General features: G+C 41.0%; 1 protein-coding gene and 1 long non-coding RNA gene across 6 annotated transcripts in view; one reads left to right on the top strand and one right to left on the bottom strand.

The window, feature by feature from the left end:
• TMEM225B (transmembrane protein 225B) overlaps positions 1-700 on the bottom strand; it is a 12,961-nt gene extending 12,261 nt beyond the window's left edge. The window contains exon 1 of one of the 4 annotated variants that reach the window (XM_063646198.1): positions 556-700. Coding sequence is in view for 2 of the 4 variants with exons in the window: in XM_055292520.1 (XP_055148495.1) it covers positions 323-337 (15 nt within the window). In the remaining 2 variants the exon portion in view is untranslated. Of the gene's footprint in view, positions 1-322; positions 451-555 lie in introns of those variants that run through there. The other 3 variants (XM_055292521.2, XM_055292520.1, XM_063646199.1) reach the window with 3 other exon arrangements.
• Positions 499-18,596, top strand: LOC129489631 (uncharacterized). 2 transcript variants are annotated; one of them, XR_008660055.2, is made up of 4 exons: positions 499-642; positions 16,227-16,309; positions 17,127-17,328; positions 17,410-18,596. It is a non-coding gene; the product is annotated as an uncharacterized lncRNA (long non-coding RNA). The 2 variants fall into 2 exon arrangements; XR_010122518.1 differs by having other exon boundaries at positions 17,127-18,596.

Here is an 18,596-nt window from a genome sequence, read left to right as displayed (position 1 = left end):
CCGGTCATTTGTGGCAACTTGCACTGTACATTGACCCAGGGTAGGGTCAGAGGTTCCTTCCCGTTGACAACCCTCCTGGGCCCTTTCCCCTGAATGCCAGGACTCCGCCCTTCCGTGGCCCCAAAGCCATAGGGATATTTTCAAGACCCCAAGCTGGGCCCTAACTAGGCCATCCGCCCCGAGCCCCTGCCCCGGGCGTCCCACAGCCAGTTAGGCGATGTTCGGCCTTGGGTGGGTAGGGGGATTTCCCCACATCCTCTCCCAACCTGTGGGGCCACCTTGCTCTCCCCCCTACTGGCCTCCCCTCTACCCTTCCCTCCACCTGCGGCACCGTCATAGAGGGTTTCGCGTCCCAGAGCTGGGCTGCCCTCCAGGCGGGTCACGGTGGGACCCTCGCCCGCCCCTCCAGGCTCCACTGCGCTCCTGGAGCTTCCGTTGGCCCCAGAGGCCCCAGCGGGGGGTTGCCCCGACCGGGGGAGGAGCCCACTGAGCCTGGGCCTCTGAGCGGAGCTCCAGCTCCAGCTCTGTGGAGGAGACGCGGGCTCACCTCCCTACCTGCCGCCCCGGCCACCGCACACCTGGCGGGTGGAGTGTGGGGAAACCTGGCCCTGGCGCCTGCCCACAGTACTGGCCTCGCTCACGGTGGGTGGGGGCGGAGGAATAGAGACCGGGAGGGATCTGAATTCAAATCCTAGCTCTGCCATTACCAGCGTGGAGACTTTGAATAAATTTCCTGTGTCTCCTTCCTGGGTCCTAGGCTTCTAATCTGTAAAATGGAAATAATAATAGTATTAATAATATAGTGTTAATAGTATTAACACTATTATATTAATGATATACTATTAACACTATTATATTAGTAATATAGTGTTGAGTGTTAACACATTAATAATATAGCGTTAATAGCATTAACACTATTGTATTAATAATACAGGGCTACTATTAACACTGCTATATTAATAATACATGATTAACACTATAAATAATATAATAGTGTTAACACTATAATACAGTGTTAACACTATTATATTATATCAATAACACTATTATATTAATAATAATTATATTAATAATATAGTGTTAACAGTATTATAATTATATTACTAACACTAGTATATTAATATTATAATTAATAATAATGTGTTAATAGTATTAACACTATTATATTAATGATAATAGTGTTAACACTATTAATAATGTAATAGCATCTACACTATAATAATAATATAGTGTTTCATAATATAGTGTTAACACTATTTTATATTCATAATACAGTGTTAGGCCAGGGGAGGTGGCTCACGCCTGTAATCCCAGTCCTTTGGGAGGCCAAGGCAGGCGGATCACGAGGTCAGAAGATCGAGACCATCCTGGCTAACACGATGAAACCCTGTCTCTACTAAAAAATACAAAAAATTAGCCAGGCGTGGTGGCGGGCGCCTGTAGTCCCAGTTACTCGGGAGACTGAGGCAGGAGAATGGCGTGAACCTGGGAGGCAGAGCTTGCAGTGAGCAGAGATGGCGCCACTGCACTCCAGCCTGGGCAACAGAGCAAGACTCTGTCTCAAATAATAACAATAATATAGTGTTAACACTATTATATTAATGATATAGTGTTAATAATATTAACATTATTATATTAATAATATAGTGTTAACACATATTAGTAATGTAGTGTTAACACTATCATATTAAAAATATAGTGTTAGTAGTATTAACACTCATATTAATAACATAGTGTTAATACTACTAACACTATATTTTTAATATGATAGTGTTAACACATATTAGTAATGTAGTGTTAACACTATCATATTAAAAATATAGTGTTAGTAGTATTAACACTCATATTAATAACATAGTGTTAACACTTATATTAATAATATAGTGTCAATAGTATTAACACTATTATATTAATAGTAGCACACTGTGATATTACTAATATCTGTAATGTTAATGATATTCAGTGTTAGCACACTGTGGTATTACTAACATCTATGATATTCATAGTATTCAGTGTTAGCACACTGTGATATTACTAATATTTGTGACATTAATAATATCCAGTGTTAGCACACTGTTAACACACTGTGATATCACTAATATCTATATTATCTATCATATTAGTGATATCCAGTGTTAGCACACTGTGTTAACACACTGTGATATTACTAATATCTGTGATATTAATAATATCCAGTGTTAGCGCACTGTGCTATTACCAATATTTGTGACATTAATAATTTCCAATGTTGGCACACTGCAATGTTAATAATATCTATGATACTAAAAATATCCAGTTTTTGCACCCTGTGGTGTGTTAACAATGTCTATGATATTAATAATATCAAGTGTTAGCACCCTGTAATGTGTTAATAATAATATCTATGATATTAATAAAATATATTATTAGCACCCTGTGACTTGCTAATAATAATATCCAGTGTTTACACCCTGTGTTGTGTTAATATCTATGATAATAATATCCAGTGTTAGCACACCATGATAATAATATCCAGTGTTAGCACAGTGTGATATTAATAATTTATGTGATATTCATAATATCCAGTGTTAGCACACTGTGTTAGCAAAATGTGATATTAATATCTATGATATTCATAGTGTCCAGTGTTAGCACACTGTGATATTATCTATGATATTCATAATATCCAGTGTTTGTTAGCACAGTGTTATCATACCATGATATTATTCATAATATCCATGATATTAATGCTGATATCCAGTGTTAACACACTATGTTAACACACTGTGATACTATTCATAATATCTGTGATATTACTACTAACACACATTAGATATTAATACTAATATCCAGTGTTAACACACTATGTTAACACACTGTGATATTATTCAGAATATTGATATTACTACTAATGTCGAGTGTTAACACACTGTGATGTTTTTCATGATATCACTAATATCCAGTGTTGACATACTGTGTTAACACACTGTGATATTATTCATAATATCCAGTGTATTACTATTGATATCCAGGGTGTTAATACAATTAATATCCATGATATTATGAATAATATCACCCTGTGATATCCAGGATTATATCCTGATACTGATCCACTACTGATACCCAAGATGTTAACATATTGTGTTAACACCCTGTGATATTATTCATAATGTCTATGATGTTACTACTGGTATCCAGGATGTGAACACACTGTGTTAGCACCCTGTGATATCATTCATAATATCCATGATATTACTACTGACATCCAGGGCGATAATACAGTGTTAACACACTGTGTTATGTTTGTAACATCATCGATATCACTACTGATATCCAGTTTCACACTGTGATATTAATGAAATATCGCTGTTACATTTATAATATACAGTGTTTCCACACTGTGCTATGTATGAAATGTACTATCCAGTGTTTCCACACTGTGCTATGAATGAAATATTATAATGTCTGGTGTTTCCAAACTGTGCAATGAATGAAATATTATACTATGCAGTGTTTCCAAACTGTGCTATGAATGAAATAATATTCAGTGTTTCCACACTGTTCTATGAATCAAATATTATAATATCCAATGTTTCCACACTATGCTATGAATGAAATATTATAATATTCAGTGTTTCCACACAGGGATATGAATGAAATATTATACTATGCAGTGTTTCCACACTGTGCTATGCATGAAATATTAAAATATCCAGTGTTTCCAAACAGGGATATGAATGAAGTATTAAAATATCCAGTGTTTCCACATAGGGGTATGAGTGAAATACTAAAATATCCAGTGTTTCCACAAAGGGATATAAATGAAATATCGCTGTGATATTTTTAATATCCACTGTTCCCACACAGGAATAAAGTTGAAATCTTGCTGTGATATTTATAATATCCAGTGTTTCCACACAGAGATATAAATGAGATATAGCTGTGATATATATAATATCCAGTGAAATATCAATGATATTTATAATATCCACTGTTTATACATGGAGATACAAATGAAATATCCCTGTGATATTTGTAATATCCAGTGTTTCCGCACTGTGATATGAATAAAATATCACTGTAAGATGTATAATATCCAGTGTTTACACACTGTGATATTAATGAAATATCAGTTCTGATATTTCTCAGTTTACACACTGTGATATTAATGAAATATCCCTTCTGATATTTTTCATATCATGGTGTTTACACAGAGTATTTACACACTGTGATATTAATGAAATATCGCTTCTAATATTTTTCATATCACGGTGTTTACACAATGTTTACACACTTATTAATGAAATATCGCTGCTATTTATCATGTCATAGTGTTTACACAGTGTTTACACACTTTGATATTAATGATATATCTCTTCTGATATCATATCACAGTGTTTACACAGAGCATTTACACACAGTGATATTCATGAAATATTGCTGCTGATATATCACAGTGTTTACACAGTGTGATATAAATGAAATATCACTTCTGATATCTTTTATATCATGGCGTTTACACAGAGTGTTTACACACTGTGATATTAATGGTATATCGCTTCTGATATTTATCATATTACAGAGTTTACACACCATGATATTAATGAAATACCGCTTCTGAAATTTATCATATCGCAGTGTTTACACACTGTGATATTAATGAAATAATGCTTCTGATATTTATCATATCAAAGTGTTTACACAGTGTGATATTAATGAAATATCACTTCTGATATTTATCAAATCACAGTGTTTACACAGAGCGTTTACACTGTTATATTAATGAAATAACACTTCTAATATCATATCACAATGTTCGCACACTGTGATATTAATGAAATATCACTTCTGATATTTATCATATCACAGTGTTTACACACAGTAATATTGATGAAATATCGCTTCTGATAATTATCATATCACAGTGTTTACACAGTGTTTACACACTGTGATATTGATGAAATATCATCTCTGATATATGTCATACCAAAGTGTTTACACAGGTTTACATACAGTCATATTGATGAAATGTCGCTTCTGATATTTATCATGTAACAGTGTTTACACAGAGTGTTTACAGTGGGTGTATATCCTGTGATGATATTATTCATAATATCTAAAAGACATTACTCCTAATATCACAGAGGGTCTACACCATGTGATGATATTATTCACAATATCCAAAAGATATTCCTCCTAATAAAACCATGGGTGTACACCCTGTGATATTATTCACAATATCTGAAAGATATTACTCCTAATATCACCGTGGGTGTACACCCTGTGATACTGTCGACAATATCCAAAAGATATTCCTCCTAATAAAACCGTGGATGTACACCCTGTGATATTATTCACAATATCTAAAAGATATTACTCCTAATATCACCGTGGGTGTACACCCTGTGATATTATTCATAATATCTAAAAGATATTACTCCTAATGTCAACGTGGATGTACACTCTGTGATACTATTGACGATATCTAAAAGATATTCCTCCTAATAAAAACGTGGATGTACACTCTGTGATATTATTCACAATATCTAAAAGATATTACTCCTAATATCACCGTGGGTGTCTACCCTGTGATGTTATTCATAATACATAAAAGATATTACTCGTAATATCACCATAGGTGTAGGTGCTGTGTGTACACCCTGTGATATTATTCATAGCATCTAAAAGAAATTACTACTAATATCACCATGGGTATCTACCCTGTGATATTATTTATAATAGGTAAAAGATATTACTCATATCACAGTGGGTGAAGACACTGTGTGTACACCCTATGATATTATTCATAAGATCTAAAAGATATTACTCCTAATATCACCGTGGGCATACACCCTGTGATGTTATTCATAATATATAAAAGATATTACTCCTAATATCACAGTGGGTCAACACCTGGTGATATTATTTGTAATATCTAAGGGAGACATTACTCCTAATATCACACTGGTTGTACAACCTGGGTGTACACCCGGTGATATTATTCATACTACCTAAGAAAGATATTATTCGTAATATCTAAAAAAGATATTACTCCATATATCAAAGTGGGTGTACATCCTGTGATATTATTTATAATATCTAAAGAAGATAGTACACCTAATATCTCAGTGGGTATATATCCTGTATGTAAACCCAGTGATATTACTCGTAATATCTAAGGGAGATATTACTCTTAACATCACAGTGGATGTACACCCTTTGTGTACAACCTGTGATATTATTTGACATATATAACGGAGCTATTAATCATAATATCACAGTTATTATTTGTAATATCTAAGGAATATATTACCTCTAATATCACAGTGGCTGTACATCCTGTGTGTAAACCCAGTGATATTATTCATAATATCTAAGGGAGACCTTACTCGTAATATCACAGTGGGTGTATACCCTGTGTGTAAACCCTGTAATATTATTCATAAAATCTAAGGAAGATATTACTCCTAATATCACAGTGGGTGTACATCCTGTTATACTATTCATAATATCTAAGGGAGATATTGCCTTTAATATCACAGTGGGTGTACAGGCTGTGATATTACTCGTAATACCTAAGGGAGATATTTCTCCTAATATCACAGTGGATGTACACCCTGTGATATTATTTGTAATATGTAAGGGAGATATTACACCTCATATCACAGTGGGTGTACACCGTGTGATATTATTCATAATATCTAAAAGAGATATTACTTCTAATATCATGGTGGGTGTACACCTTGTGATATTATTTCTAATATCCTAGGGAACTAGTTCTATTAATATCACAGTGGGTGTACACTCTGTGATATTATTCAATTATTTGTAATATCTAAGGGAGATATTACTCTTAATATTGCAGTGGGGCCGGGCGCGGTGGCTCACGCCTGTAATCCCAGCATTTTGGGAGGCTGAGGCGGGTGGATCATGAGGTCAGGAGATCGAGACCATCCTGACTAACACGGTCTCTACTAAAAAATACAAAAAATTAGCTGGGCGTGGTGGCGGGCCCCTGTATTCCCAGCTCCTCGGGAGGCTGAGGCAGGAGAATGGCGTGAACCTGGGAGGCGGAGCTTGCAGTGAGTCGAGATCGCGCCACCGCACTCCAGCCTGGCTGACTGAGCGAGGCTCCGTCTCAAAAAAAAAAAAAAAAATATTGCAGTGGGGATACACCCTCTGTGATATTATTCGTAATATCCAAGGGAGGAGATAATACTACTTTTAATAATGCAGTGGGTGTACACCCTCTGTGATATTATTCATATTATAAAAGAAAAAAGATGATATTACTACTAATATCACAGTGGGTGAACATCCTCTGTGATATTATTTGTAGTATCAGAGGGAGGAGATGATATTACTTCTAAAATCGCAGTGGATGTACATCTCTCTGATATTATTTGTAATATCCAAGGGAGGAGATATTACTCCTAATGTAACAGTGGGTGTACACCCTTTGTGATATTATTCATAATACTAAAGGGAAGAGATACTACCTGGAATATAGCAGTGGGTGTACACCTTCTGTGATATTATTCATAATATCCAAAAGAGGAGATGATATTACCTGTAATATCACAGTGGGTGTACACTCTCTATAATATTATTCATAATCTCCCAGGGAGGAGATGATATTACTCCTAATATCGCTGGAAGTGTAAACCCTCTGTGATATTATTAGTAATATTTAAAGGGAGAGATATTACTCCTAATATCATAAACATCTTGTGTGTACACCATCTGTGATATTATTCGTAATATCCAAGGGGAGAGATGACATTACTTGTAATATTGTAAATAGCCTGTGTGTACACCCTCTGTGATTATATTCGTAATATCCAGGGGGAAAGGTAATATTACTCCTCACATCACAGGGGCTGTACAGCCTCTGTGATCATATACATAATATCCAACCGGGGATTACTCCTCACATCAAAGGGACTGTACACCCTCTGTGATAATATTCATAATATACAAGGAGGGAGGTGATATTACTGCTCACATCGCAGGGGCTGTACACACTCTGTTATAATTCTAGTAATATCCAAAAGGGGAGGTGATATTACTCCTCACTATGCAGGACTATACACCCTCTATAATAATATTTGTAATATCAAAGGGCAGAGGTCATATTACTGCTCACAATGCAGGCTCTGTACACCTTCTGTGATATTAGGAGTAATATCCAAGGAGAGGTGATATTACTTCTTACATCACAGGGGGTGTACACCCTGTGTGATAATATTTATGATATCAAAAGGGGGAGGTGACATTACTCCTTACATTGCAGGGGGTGTACAACCTATATGATATTATTTGTAATATCCAAAGAAGGAGGTGATATTACTCCTCACAGAGCAGAAGCTGTTCACCCTCTGTGATATTATTCATAATATCCAAGGAGGGAGGTGATATTACTTTTCACATCGCAGGGGGTGTACATCCGCTGCTATATTACTCATAATATCCAAGGAAGGACGTGATATTACTCCTCACATCGCAGAGGCTGTACACCCTCTCTGATAGTATTCGTAATATCAAAAAGGGGAGGTAATATTCTTCCTAATATCCAGGGAGGGAGAAGATGATATTACCCCCAATATCACAGGGTGTGTACAATCCCCCTGTGATATTGTTTTTAATATCAGGAGGGGATGGGATGATATTACTCACAATATCGCAGGGAGTATACATCCCCCATGTGATATTGTTCCTAATATCCACAGGAGGAGAGAATGACATTACTTCCAACAACTCACAGTGTGTACACCCCACTGTGATATTGTTCCTTATATTCAAATTCGGAGAGGATGATATTACTCCAAATATCACAGGGGGGTGTACACCCCTTCTGTGATTTTTTCCTAGTATCTAGGGGGGCAGAGGATGATATTACTCCCAATATTGCAGGAGGTGTACACCCCCACTGTGATATTCTTCCTAATATCCAGAGGGGGAGAGGATGATATTGCTTCCAATATCACAGGGGTTGTACACCGCCCTGTGATATTGTTCCTAATATCCAGTGAAATAGAGGCTGATATTAGGGGGGAAGAGTATGATATTACTGGCAATATTGCAGGGAATGTACACCCCACCTGCGATATTGTTCCTAATAGCCAGTGGAAGAGAGGATGATATTACTCTCAATATCGCACCCCACTGTCATATTGTTACTAATACCCAGCAGAAGAGAGGATGATATTTCTCTTAATATTGCAGGGGATGTACACCCCTCTGTGAAATTGTTCCTAATATCCAGGGGGGAGAGGATAATATTATTCCAAATATCGTAGGTGTGTACACCCCCTCCCCATGATTTTGTTTCTAATATCGAGAGGGGCAGAAGATAATATTACTCCCAATATCGCAGGGGATGTACATCCCCCCTGTGACATTGTTCCTAATATCCGGGGGGGTGGAGGATATTATTACTCCCATTATTGCAGGGGGTGTATTCCCTCCTGGTGATATTGCTCCTAATATAATGGAGGGGCGATGACAATATTACTCCCAATGTCGCATGGAGTATACACCCCCCGCTGTGATATTTTTCCTAATATCCAAGGAAGGAGAAGATGATATTACTCCAAATATGTCAGGGGGTGTACACCCCCCTGTGATATTGTTCTTCATATCCAGGGGAGGAGAGAATAATATTATTCCTAATACCGTAGGAAGTGTACAACACACCCCCGTGATATTGCTCCTAATATCGAGGGTGGAGAGGAGGATATTACTCCCTATAAAGCAAGGGGTGTACATCCCCCTTGTGATATTGTCAACAGTATTCAGGGGGAGACGATATAATGTCAATATCTCAGGGAGTGTACACACTCCGTGTGATATTGTTCCTAATATCCAGCGGAACAGAGGATGATATTAATCCCAATATCGAAGGGGGTGTACATCCCCCCTGTGATATTGTTCCTTATATGTAGGGGGGAGAGGATGATATTACTCCCAATATCGCAGCGGGTGTACAACCCCCGTGTGATATTGCTCCTAATATCCAAGAGAGGCAGTATGACATTATCCTCAATATTGCAAGGGGTGTACACCCCCTTTGTGATATTGTTCCTAATACATGCACGGGGAGATAATAATATTACTCTGAGTATCGTAAGGGATGTACACACTCCCTGTGATATTATTCCTAATATTCATGAGGGGAGAGAATATTACTACCGATATCGCAGGTGGGGGGAATAACCCTTTGTGATATTGTTTCTAATATCCATGGAGGAAGAGGATGATATTAATCCCAATACCACAGGGAGTGTACACTCCCCTGTGATGTTGTTCTTAACATCCAGAAGTGGAGAGGATGATATTACTTTCAATGTCGCAGGGAGTGTACACAACCCTGTAATATAGTTCCTAATATCCGGGAGGGGAGAGGATAATATTACTCCCAATATCACAGTCGGTGTACAACCCCCTGTGATATTGTTTCTAATATCCAGGGTGGGGAGAGGATGATATTACACCCAATATCAAAAGGGGTGTAAACCTCCTCTGTGATATTGTTTCTAACATACAGGTGGAGAGAGAATAATATTACTCCAAATATCACAGGGGGTGTACGTCCTCCCTGTGATATTGATCATAATATCCAAGTGGGAAGAGGATGATAGTACCCCCAATATCGCAGGGGGTGTACACCCCCCGTGTGATATTGTTCCTAATATCCAAGGGGGTAGAAGATGATATTACTGTCAATATCGCAGGGGGTGTACACCCCGCTGTGACATTGTTCTTAATATCCAGAAGGGGAGAGAATATTATGCCCAATAGCGTAGGGGGTGTACACCCCCATGAGATATTGTTCCTAATATCAACGGGTGGGGGAGAGGATGATATTACTCCCAATATCAGAGAAGGTGTACACCCACCCTGTAATATAGTTTCTAATATCCATGGGGAAAGTGGATGATATTACTTCCAATGTCGCAGGGGTTGTACACCACCCCTGTGATATTGTTTCTAATATCCAGAGGGAGAGAGGATGATATTATTTTCAATATCGCAGGGGATGTATACCCTCCTTGTAATATTCTTCCTAATATCCAAAGTGGGTGACAACAATATTACTCCAAATAGGGCAGGGGTTGTACACCCCCCTGTGATATTTTTCCTAATATCCAGAAGAGGAAGATATTATTTCCAATATCACAGGGTGTGTACATCCCCCTGTGATATTGTTTCTAATATCCACAGGGGAAAGGATGATATCACTATATCGCAGGGGGTGTACCTTCCCCTTTTTATGTTAATATATCCAAAAGGGGAGACGATTATATTACTGTCAATATCGTAGTAGGTGTACACCACCTGTGTGATATTTTTCCTAATATCCAGTGGAAGAGAGAATATTAATCCCGATATCGAAGGAGGTGTAAACCCCTTCTGTGATATTGTTTCTTTTTTTTTTTTTTTTTTTTTGAGACGGAGTCTTGCTCTGTCTCCCAGGCTGGAGTGCAGTGGCGCGATCTCGGCTCACTGCAACCTCCACCTCCCAGGTTCACGCCATTCTCCTGCCTCAGCCTCCCGCGTAGCTGGGACTACAGGTGCCCACCATCACGCCCGCCTAATTTTTTGTATTTTTAGTAGAGATGGGGTTTCACCATGTTAGCCAGGATGGTCTCGATCTCCTGACCTTGTGATCCGCCCGCCTCGGCCTCCCAAAGTGCTGGGATTACAGGCTTGAGCCACCACGCCCGGCTGTGATATTGTTTCTAATACTCAAGGGAAGAGAGGATATTACTTTCAATATTTCAGGGGGTGTACCCCCTCTTTGTGATATTGTTCCTAATATCCAGTGGGGGAGAGGTTGATATTACTGGGGGAGTACACACACCCTGTGGTATTTTTCCTAATATCCAGGGGGAAGAGGATTATATTACTCCCAATATCGCAGGGGGTGTATACCCCCTTTGTGATATTGTTCCTAATATTTAGTGGGGATAGGATGATATTACTCCCAATATGGCAAAGCGTGTACACACCCCCTGTGATATTGCTTCTAATATCAAAGGAGAAGAGAATGTATTATTCCCAATATCGCAGGAGGTGTACACACCCCTTGTGATACTGTTCCTAATATCCAGTGGGGAAGACAATAATATTACCGTCAATATCGCAGGTGGTGTACACCTTCCCTGTGATATTTTTCCTAATGTCCAGAGGGAAAGAGAATGATATTACTTCCAATATCGCAAAGACGGTACACTCCCCCGTGATATTGTTCCTAATATCCAGTAGGGAAGAGGATGGTATCATTCCCAATATCGCAGGGGGTGTAAACCCTCCTTGTGATACTGTTCCTAATATCCAGGGCGGGAGAGGACAATATTAATCCCAACATAGCAAGGGTGTACACCCCAGTGTGATTTTTTTTCAATATCCAGGAGAAAAGAGGATGATATTACTCTTAATATCTCAGGGGTTGTACACCTCCCTGTGATACTGTTCTTAGCATCCAGTGGGAAAGAGGATGATATTATTCCCAATATCACAGGGAGTGTTTGCCCCCCTGTGATATTGTTCGTAATATCCAGGAGAGAGAGGATGATATTACTCCCCGTATCACAGAAAGTGTACACCCCACTTGTGATATTGTTAATAATTTCCAGGTGGGGAGACAATTATATTACTGTCAATATCACAGCAGTGTACATTCCCCATGTGACATTCCTTCTAATATCCAGTGGAAGACAGAATGATATTAATCCCAATATCAAAGAAAGTGTACACACACCCTGTGATTTTGTTCATAATATCCAGGGAAGGAGAGGATGACATTACTCCCAATATCGCAGGGGGTGTCCACCCCCTTTGTAGGTGTTCTTCCTTCCTAATACCCAGGAGTAAAGAGTATAATATTACTCTCAATATCGCAAGGGGTGTACACCCCCAGTGTGATATTCTTCCTAATATACAGGGGTGGAGAGGATGATACTACCCCCAATATCATAGAAGTTGTACACCCCCACTGTGATATTGTTTCTAATACTCAGGTTAGGAGAGGATATTACTCCCAATATCTCAGGGAATGTACACCTTGCCTGTGATATGGTTCTTAATATCCACTGGGAAAGATGATGCTATTACTCCCAATGTCGCAGAGGGTGTACAACACCCCTGCAATATTGTTTCTAATATGTAGGGGGGGAGGAAATTATATTACTCCCAATAGCGCAAGGAGTGTACACCTCCCATGTGATATTGTTCCTAATATCCAGAGGGGGAGAGGATGATATTACTCCCAATATCGCAGGGGGTGTACAACCCCTGGTGATATTGTTCCTAATATCCAGGAAGTAGAGGATATTACTACAAATATCGCAGTTGGTGTAGACCCCCTCTGTACTATTGTTTCTAATTTCCAGTGGGGGAGAAAATATTACTCTTAATATCAAGGGGGTGTACACCCTCCCTGTGATATTGTTCCTAATATCCAGAGAGGGAGAGGATGATATTACTCCCAATATCTCAGAGAGCGTACACCCCCCCACCGTGATATTGTTCCTAATATCCAGGAGGGGGGGAAAAGGTGATATACTCCCAATATTGCTGGGGTGTACACCACCCCTGTGATATTGTTTATAATATCCAGGAGGGAGAGGATGATATTGCTTCCAATATCGCAGAGGGTGTACACACACCCCTGTGATAGTCTTCCTAATATCCAGAAGAGGAGAGGATGATATTACTTTCAACATCGCAGGGCTTGTACACATCCCTGTGATATTGTTTTTAATATCAAGGGAAGGAGAGGATGATATTACTCCAATATTGAAGGGGGTGTACACCCTCCATTGATATTGTTCCTAATATCCAGGGGGAGAGGAAAATATTACTGCCCATATCGCAGGGGGTGTATACCTCCCCTGTGATTAGGTTCCTAATATCCAGGTTGGGAGAGGATGATATTTCTTCCAATATCACCTCCCCTGTGATATTGTTTCTAATATCCAGGGAGGGAAAAGATGATATTACTCCCAATATCGCAGGGCGTGTACACCCCCCTTTGATGTTATTCCTAATATCCTGGGTAGGAGAGGATGTTATTATTCCCAATATCCCAGAGGGTGTACACTCCCACTGTGATATTGTTTGTAATATCCACAGGCGGAGAGAATGACATTATTCCCAATATCGCAGAGGGTGTACACCCTCACTATGATATTGCTTTTAATATCCAGAAGAGGAGAGAATATTACTCCCAATATTGGAGGGGGTGACCACCCATTCTCTGATATTATTTCTAATACCCAGAAAGGGAGAGGACGATATTACTCCCAATATCGCAGGGGGTGTATCACACCCTGTGATATTGTTCCTAATATCCAAGGGGGAAGAGGATGATATTACTCCAAATATGGCAGAAGGTGTTCACCCCCCTGTTATATTTTTACTAAGAGGTGGAGAGGTTAATATTATTCAGAATTTTGCATGAGGTGTACACTTTGAGATATTGTTCTAATATTTAGGGAGGAGAGGATATTACTGTCAATATCGCAAGAGGTGTACACTTCCCCTGTGATATTGCTCCTAATATTTAAGACGGGAGACAATGATGTTACTGTCAATATAGCAGGGGGCGTATAGCCCCCTGTGACATTGTTACTAATATCTAGGGGGGAGAGGATGATATTACTCACAATATCCCAGGGAGGTTATATTTCCCTTGTGATATTGTTTTTAATATCCAAGGGGGAGGCGATGATATTACTGTCAAAATCGCAGGGTGTGTACCCCCCACCTCGTGATATTGTTCCTTATATGCAGGGGGAAAGAGGATGATATTACTTGCGATATTGCAGGAGGTGTACACCCCCGCCCGTGATATTGTTCCTAATATTTAGGTGGGGAGAGGATTATATTACTCTCAATATCGAAAGGGATATACACCCTCCCCTGTGATATTGTTCCAAATATCCAGGTGGGGAGAGGATAATATTATTCCCAATATCGCAGAAGGTGTACACCACCCCTGTAATATTGTCCCTAATAATTATGGTGGGAGAGGATGATGTTACTCCCAATATCGGAGAGGGTGTACAATCCCCATGTGATTTTGTTCCTAATATCCAGGAGAAGAGAGGACAATATTACTTCCATTATCGCAGGGGTTGTACGCCCCCACAGTGATATTGTTCTTAATATCCAGGAAAAAAGAGGATGATATTACTCCCAATATCGTAGGGAGTGTACACCCGCACTGTGGTATTATAACTAATGTCCAGGGTAGGAGAGGATGATATTACTTCCAATATCACAGGGGGTGTTCACCCCCCCGTGATACTGTTCCTAATATTAAGGATGGGAGAAGATGATATTGCGCCCAATATCGCAGGGAATGTACACCTCGCCCCCCGTGATATTGTTTCTAATATCCAGGGGGAAGAGGATGATATTATTCCCAATATTGCAGGGGGTGTAAACCCCCCTTGAGACATTTCCTAATATCCAGGGGGAGAAAGGATGATATTACTCCCAATAGCGCAGGGGGTGTACACCCCTACTTTGACATTGTGGTTAATATCAGGGAAAGAGAGGATGATATTAACCCCAATATCACAGGGGGTGTACACCGACCCTGTGATATTATTTTTAATATTGAGGGGGGGAGACAATGTTATTCCCAATATTGCAAAAGGTGTACACACATCCAGGGGGGTAGAGGATGATATTACTTCCAATATTGCAGGGTGTGTATACCCTCCTTCTGATATTGTTCCTAATATCCAGAAAGGGAGACGACAATATTATTCACAGTATCGCAGAGGGAGTACACTCCCCTATCATATCCGTGTACTTTTTTTTTGTGGGGCGGGGGGCGGGGGTGGGCGGGAGATGGAGTCTAACTCTGTCGCCCAGGGTGGAATGCTGTGGCACAATTTCAACTCACTGCAACCTCCACCTCCCAGGTTCAAGCAACTATCCCACCTCAGCTTCTCCGAGTACCCGGGACCACAGGCACACACCACCAGACCTGGCTAATTTTTTTTCATTTTTAGTAGAGACAGGGTTTCACCATATTGGCCAGGCTGGTCTCAAAATCCTGACCTCAAGTGATCTGCATGCCTCAACCTCCCAAAGTGCTGGGATCACAGCCGTGAGCCACCGTGACTGGCCCCAACTTCATTTTCTTTAAATAGCCATACACCTGATGATGGTGGGACAGCAGATTGAAATCAAATTGTTATGAATCGTTTAACTTCCATTTCTCTTAACAGGTGGCTGACCTGTCCATTGTATCCACTCTCGGAGTTTACGCCTTGGGTAGAAAAATGCGCCTTTCCTAACGATGAAGGAGAATGTGAGTAGGACAAGAGTCCACTCTTCTTGTACTTGGCTCATGGGACATACTTGGCTGGGTTCATGCATTTATTCATTCACACATTTACCTAGCTTCTCCAAATGCCAAGCAAGTTAACAGGTGCTGGTATAACAGATCCTCACAATAGAGCTAGACAGCACTGCTGCAGATTTGCTCCACACAGTGAGAGAGGAAACATTAGCTGCAGGCTTTACTGACATGGGCTACAGCTTCAGGTTACAAAGAAGAAAAAAACAAAAAAAGTCATGGCCGGGCAGAGTGGCTCACATCTGTAATCCTAGCATCTTGGTAGGCCAAGGAGAGAAGATAGCTTCATATTAGGAGTTCGAGACCAGCCTGGGCAACATAGTGAGACTCTGTCTCTTAAAAAAAAAAAAAAAAAAAAAATTAAATTAGCCGGGCGTGGTTGTGTGGGCCTGTAGTCCCAGCTACTTAGGAGGCTGAGGTGAGAGGATCACCTGAGCTCACGAGGTCGAGGCTGCAGTGAGTTATGATCATGCCATTGCACTCCAGCCTGAGCAACAGAGTGAGACCCTGTCTCAAAAAAAAAAAAAAAAAAAAAGAGAATGGGGTGGAGAAAGGGAAGGAAGAGAGGGAAGGAGGGAGGGAGGGAGGACAGAAGGAAAGGGAAGGAAGGAAGGAAGGAAGGAAGGAAGGAAGGAAGGAAGGAAGGAAGGAAGGAAGGGAAAAAAGTCACTAGTCTTGCAGCACAACGCTTCTAAGTGTAAGGCTAATCTTGTCCATCTGATTTGAGAGCATGGTCAGAGGGACAAATAAACTCTAAATTTTGTCTAAGCCACAAAGATCAGCCGGCTAGATCAGCTCCTCCTCCTTGCTCTTCTGAGGCCCACTGCCCTGGGGACGGACAAATGGAGTCTGGGGACCTCTCCGTGGGCTGGATCCAATCTCCGATGCTGCTGCAGCGCCAAGATCTCGGCACATTCACAACATGATGCAAGAGACGGGCAGTCACTTCAGGAAAGAGAGAGAGAGGGCAGGTACAAGGGCAATGGTAGGCGGAGCTTTCCCAAGAAGGGTGCCCAAACGAGAAGGCGTTAGAAGCTGCGTTCTTTCTCCAGGAGGGGATGGACGAAAGCAAAGACCCCTGACCGTGACTGCAGGAACTCAGCCAGGCCCTTAGAAACCGGCGGCGGGCCCCGCCCCTGCGACCAGGAGCCCCGCAAGCTGTGCTCCGCCACCAACCACGTTTCCAGCCGCTACGGCGCGGACCCCTCCTCCGTTCTCCCCACGGGGGCGCACAGCTAGCCCACCCACCCTAGGGGGCGCATGGAAACCGTGGGGTCCGCTGCGCGCACTTCGGAGTCTATTCTGGGCGGCTCGGAGGCCTCATCTCGATCGCGGGCCCTCCAGGAGCCGCCCCGGTCCAGAGCAGGATAGGATGGAGGCTCCCCAAGGGAGGACTGCAGGAAGATGGAACGGGATTTCTTCACCTGCCCTTCATCACCTAAGTGGGCCTAGACTCTAACTGGCTGTCGCTTCCGTGTCATCGCCACGGTCCCCATGTGCACCCCGTTTGTCCTCCCCTCTTCCTGCCCTATGTCGCCTCCCCCAACTCCATCTCCTTTCGTGACCGCTGGCCGGGTTGACCCTGCGGGGCCCGCGCACTTAACCCTCAGGCCAGCCTGTCCTCCTCTCCCTGTGTGCACCCCAACACCTCCCAGCTTGCTCTGGAGCATGTATTAGGTTGGTGCAAAAGTAATTGCTGTTTTGCAATTTTTTAAATGGCAAAAGCCGCAATTACTTTTGCACCACTTATAAATAGGCAAGGGAAACGTGCAAGAAAAGCCTTAGAGAAGGGGCCAAGAGCCAACCACCTAGCCGGCCAGGAGTATGGGTTTGCCAGAGGCATGAGATATACTGAAGCAGAAAAGGAAGAAAAAAGATTAAGGAGACAAATTGTTCGTGAAAAGGGGTTTCCTGATAAATTCAGAAACAGCAACTACCAGTTATGGGGCACTTAAACTGACACTATCTAATTAATCCTCACAACGGTCCTGTGCAGGTGGTGGTTTTGTTTTTTACCATCTTACATGCCAGAGCTGCAGTTGGTATGTAACAAAGGCAGCATTTGAACCCCGGCCTGCTCATACCAGAGCGAGGGCATTTAACTGCACCCACAAAGGACAATGGAGGAAGACTGCGTCATTGTAATATGAGCAAATGGGGAAAAGACAAAACAAATGCTTTTATCATGCCCAGGTTGCAAATTTATAAAGATGAATGAAATACACATACAAGAGGCTAA

Source organism: Symphalangus syndactylus, chromosome 9 (genome assembly GCF_028878055.3).
Source record: "Symphalangus syndactylus isolate Jambi chromosome 9, NHGRI_mSymSyn1-v2.1_pri, whole genome shotgun sequence".
In the NCBI taxonomy this organism is placed as follows: Eukaryota; Metazoa; Chordata; class Mammalia; order Primates; family Hylobatidae; genus Symphalangus; species Symphalangus syndactylus.
This window is presented reverse-complemented; position numbering and strand designations above follow the sequence as displayed.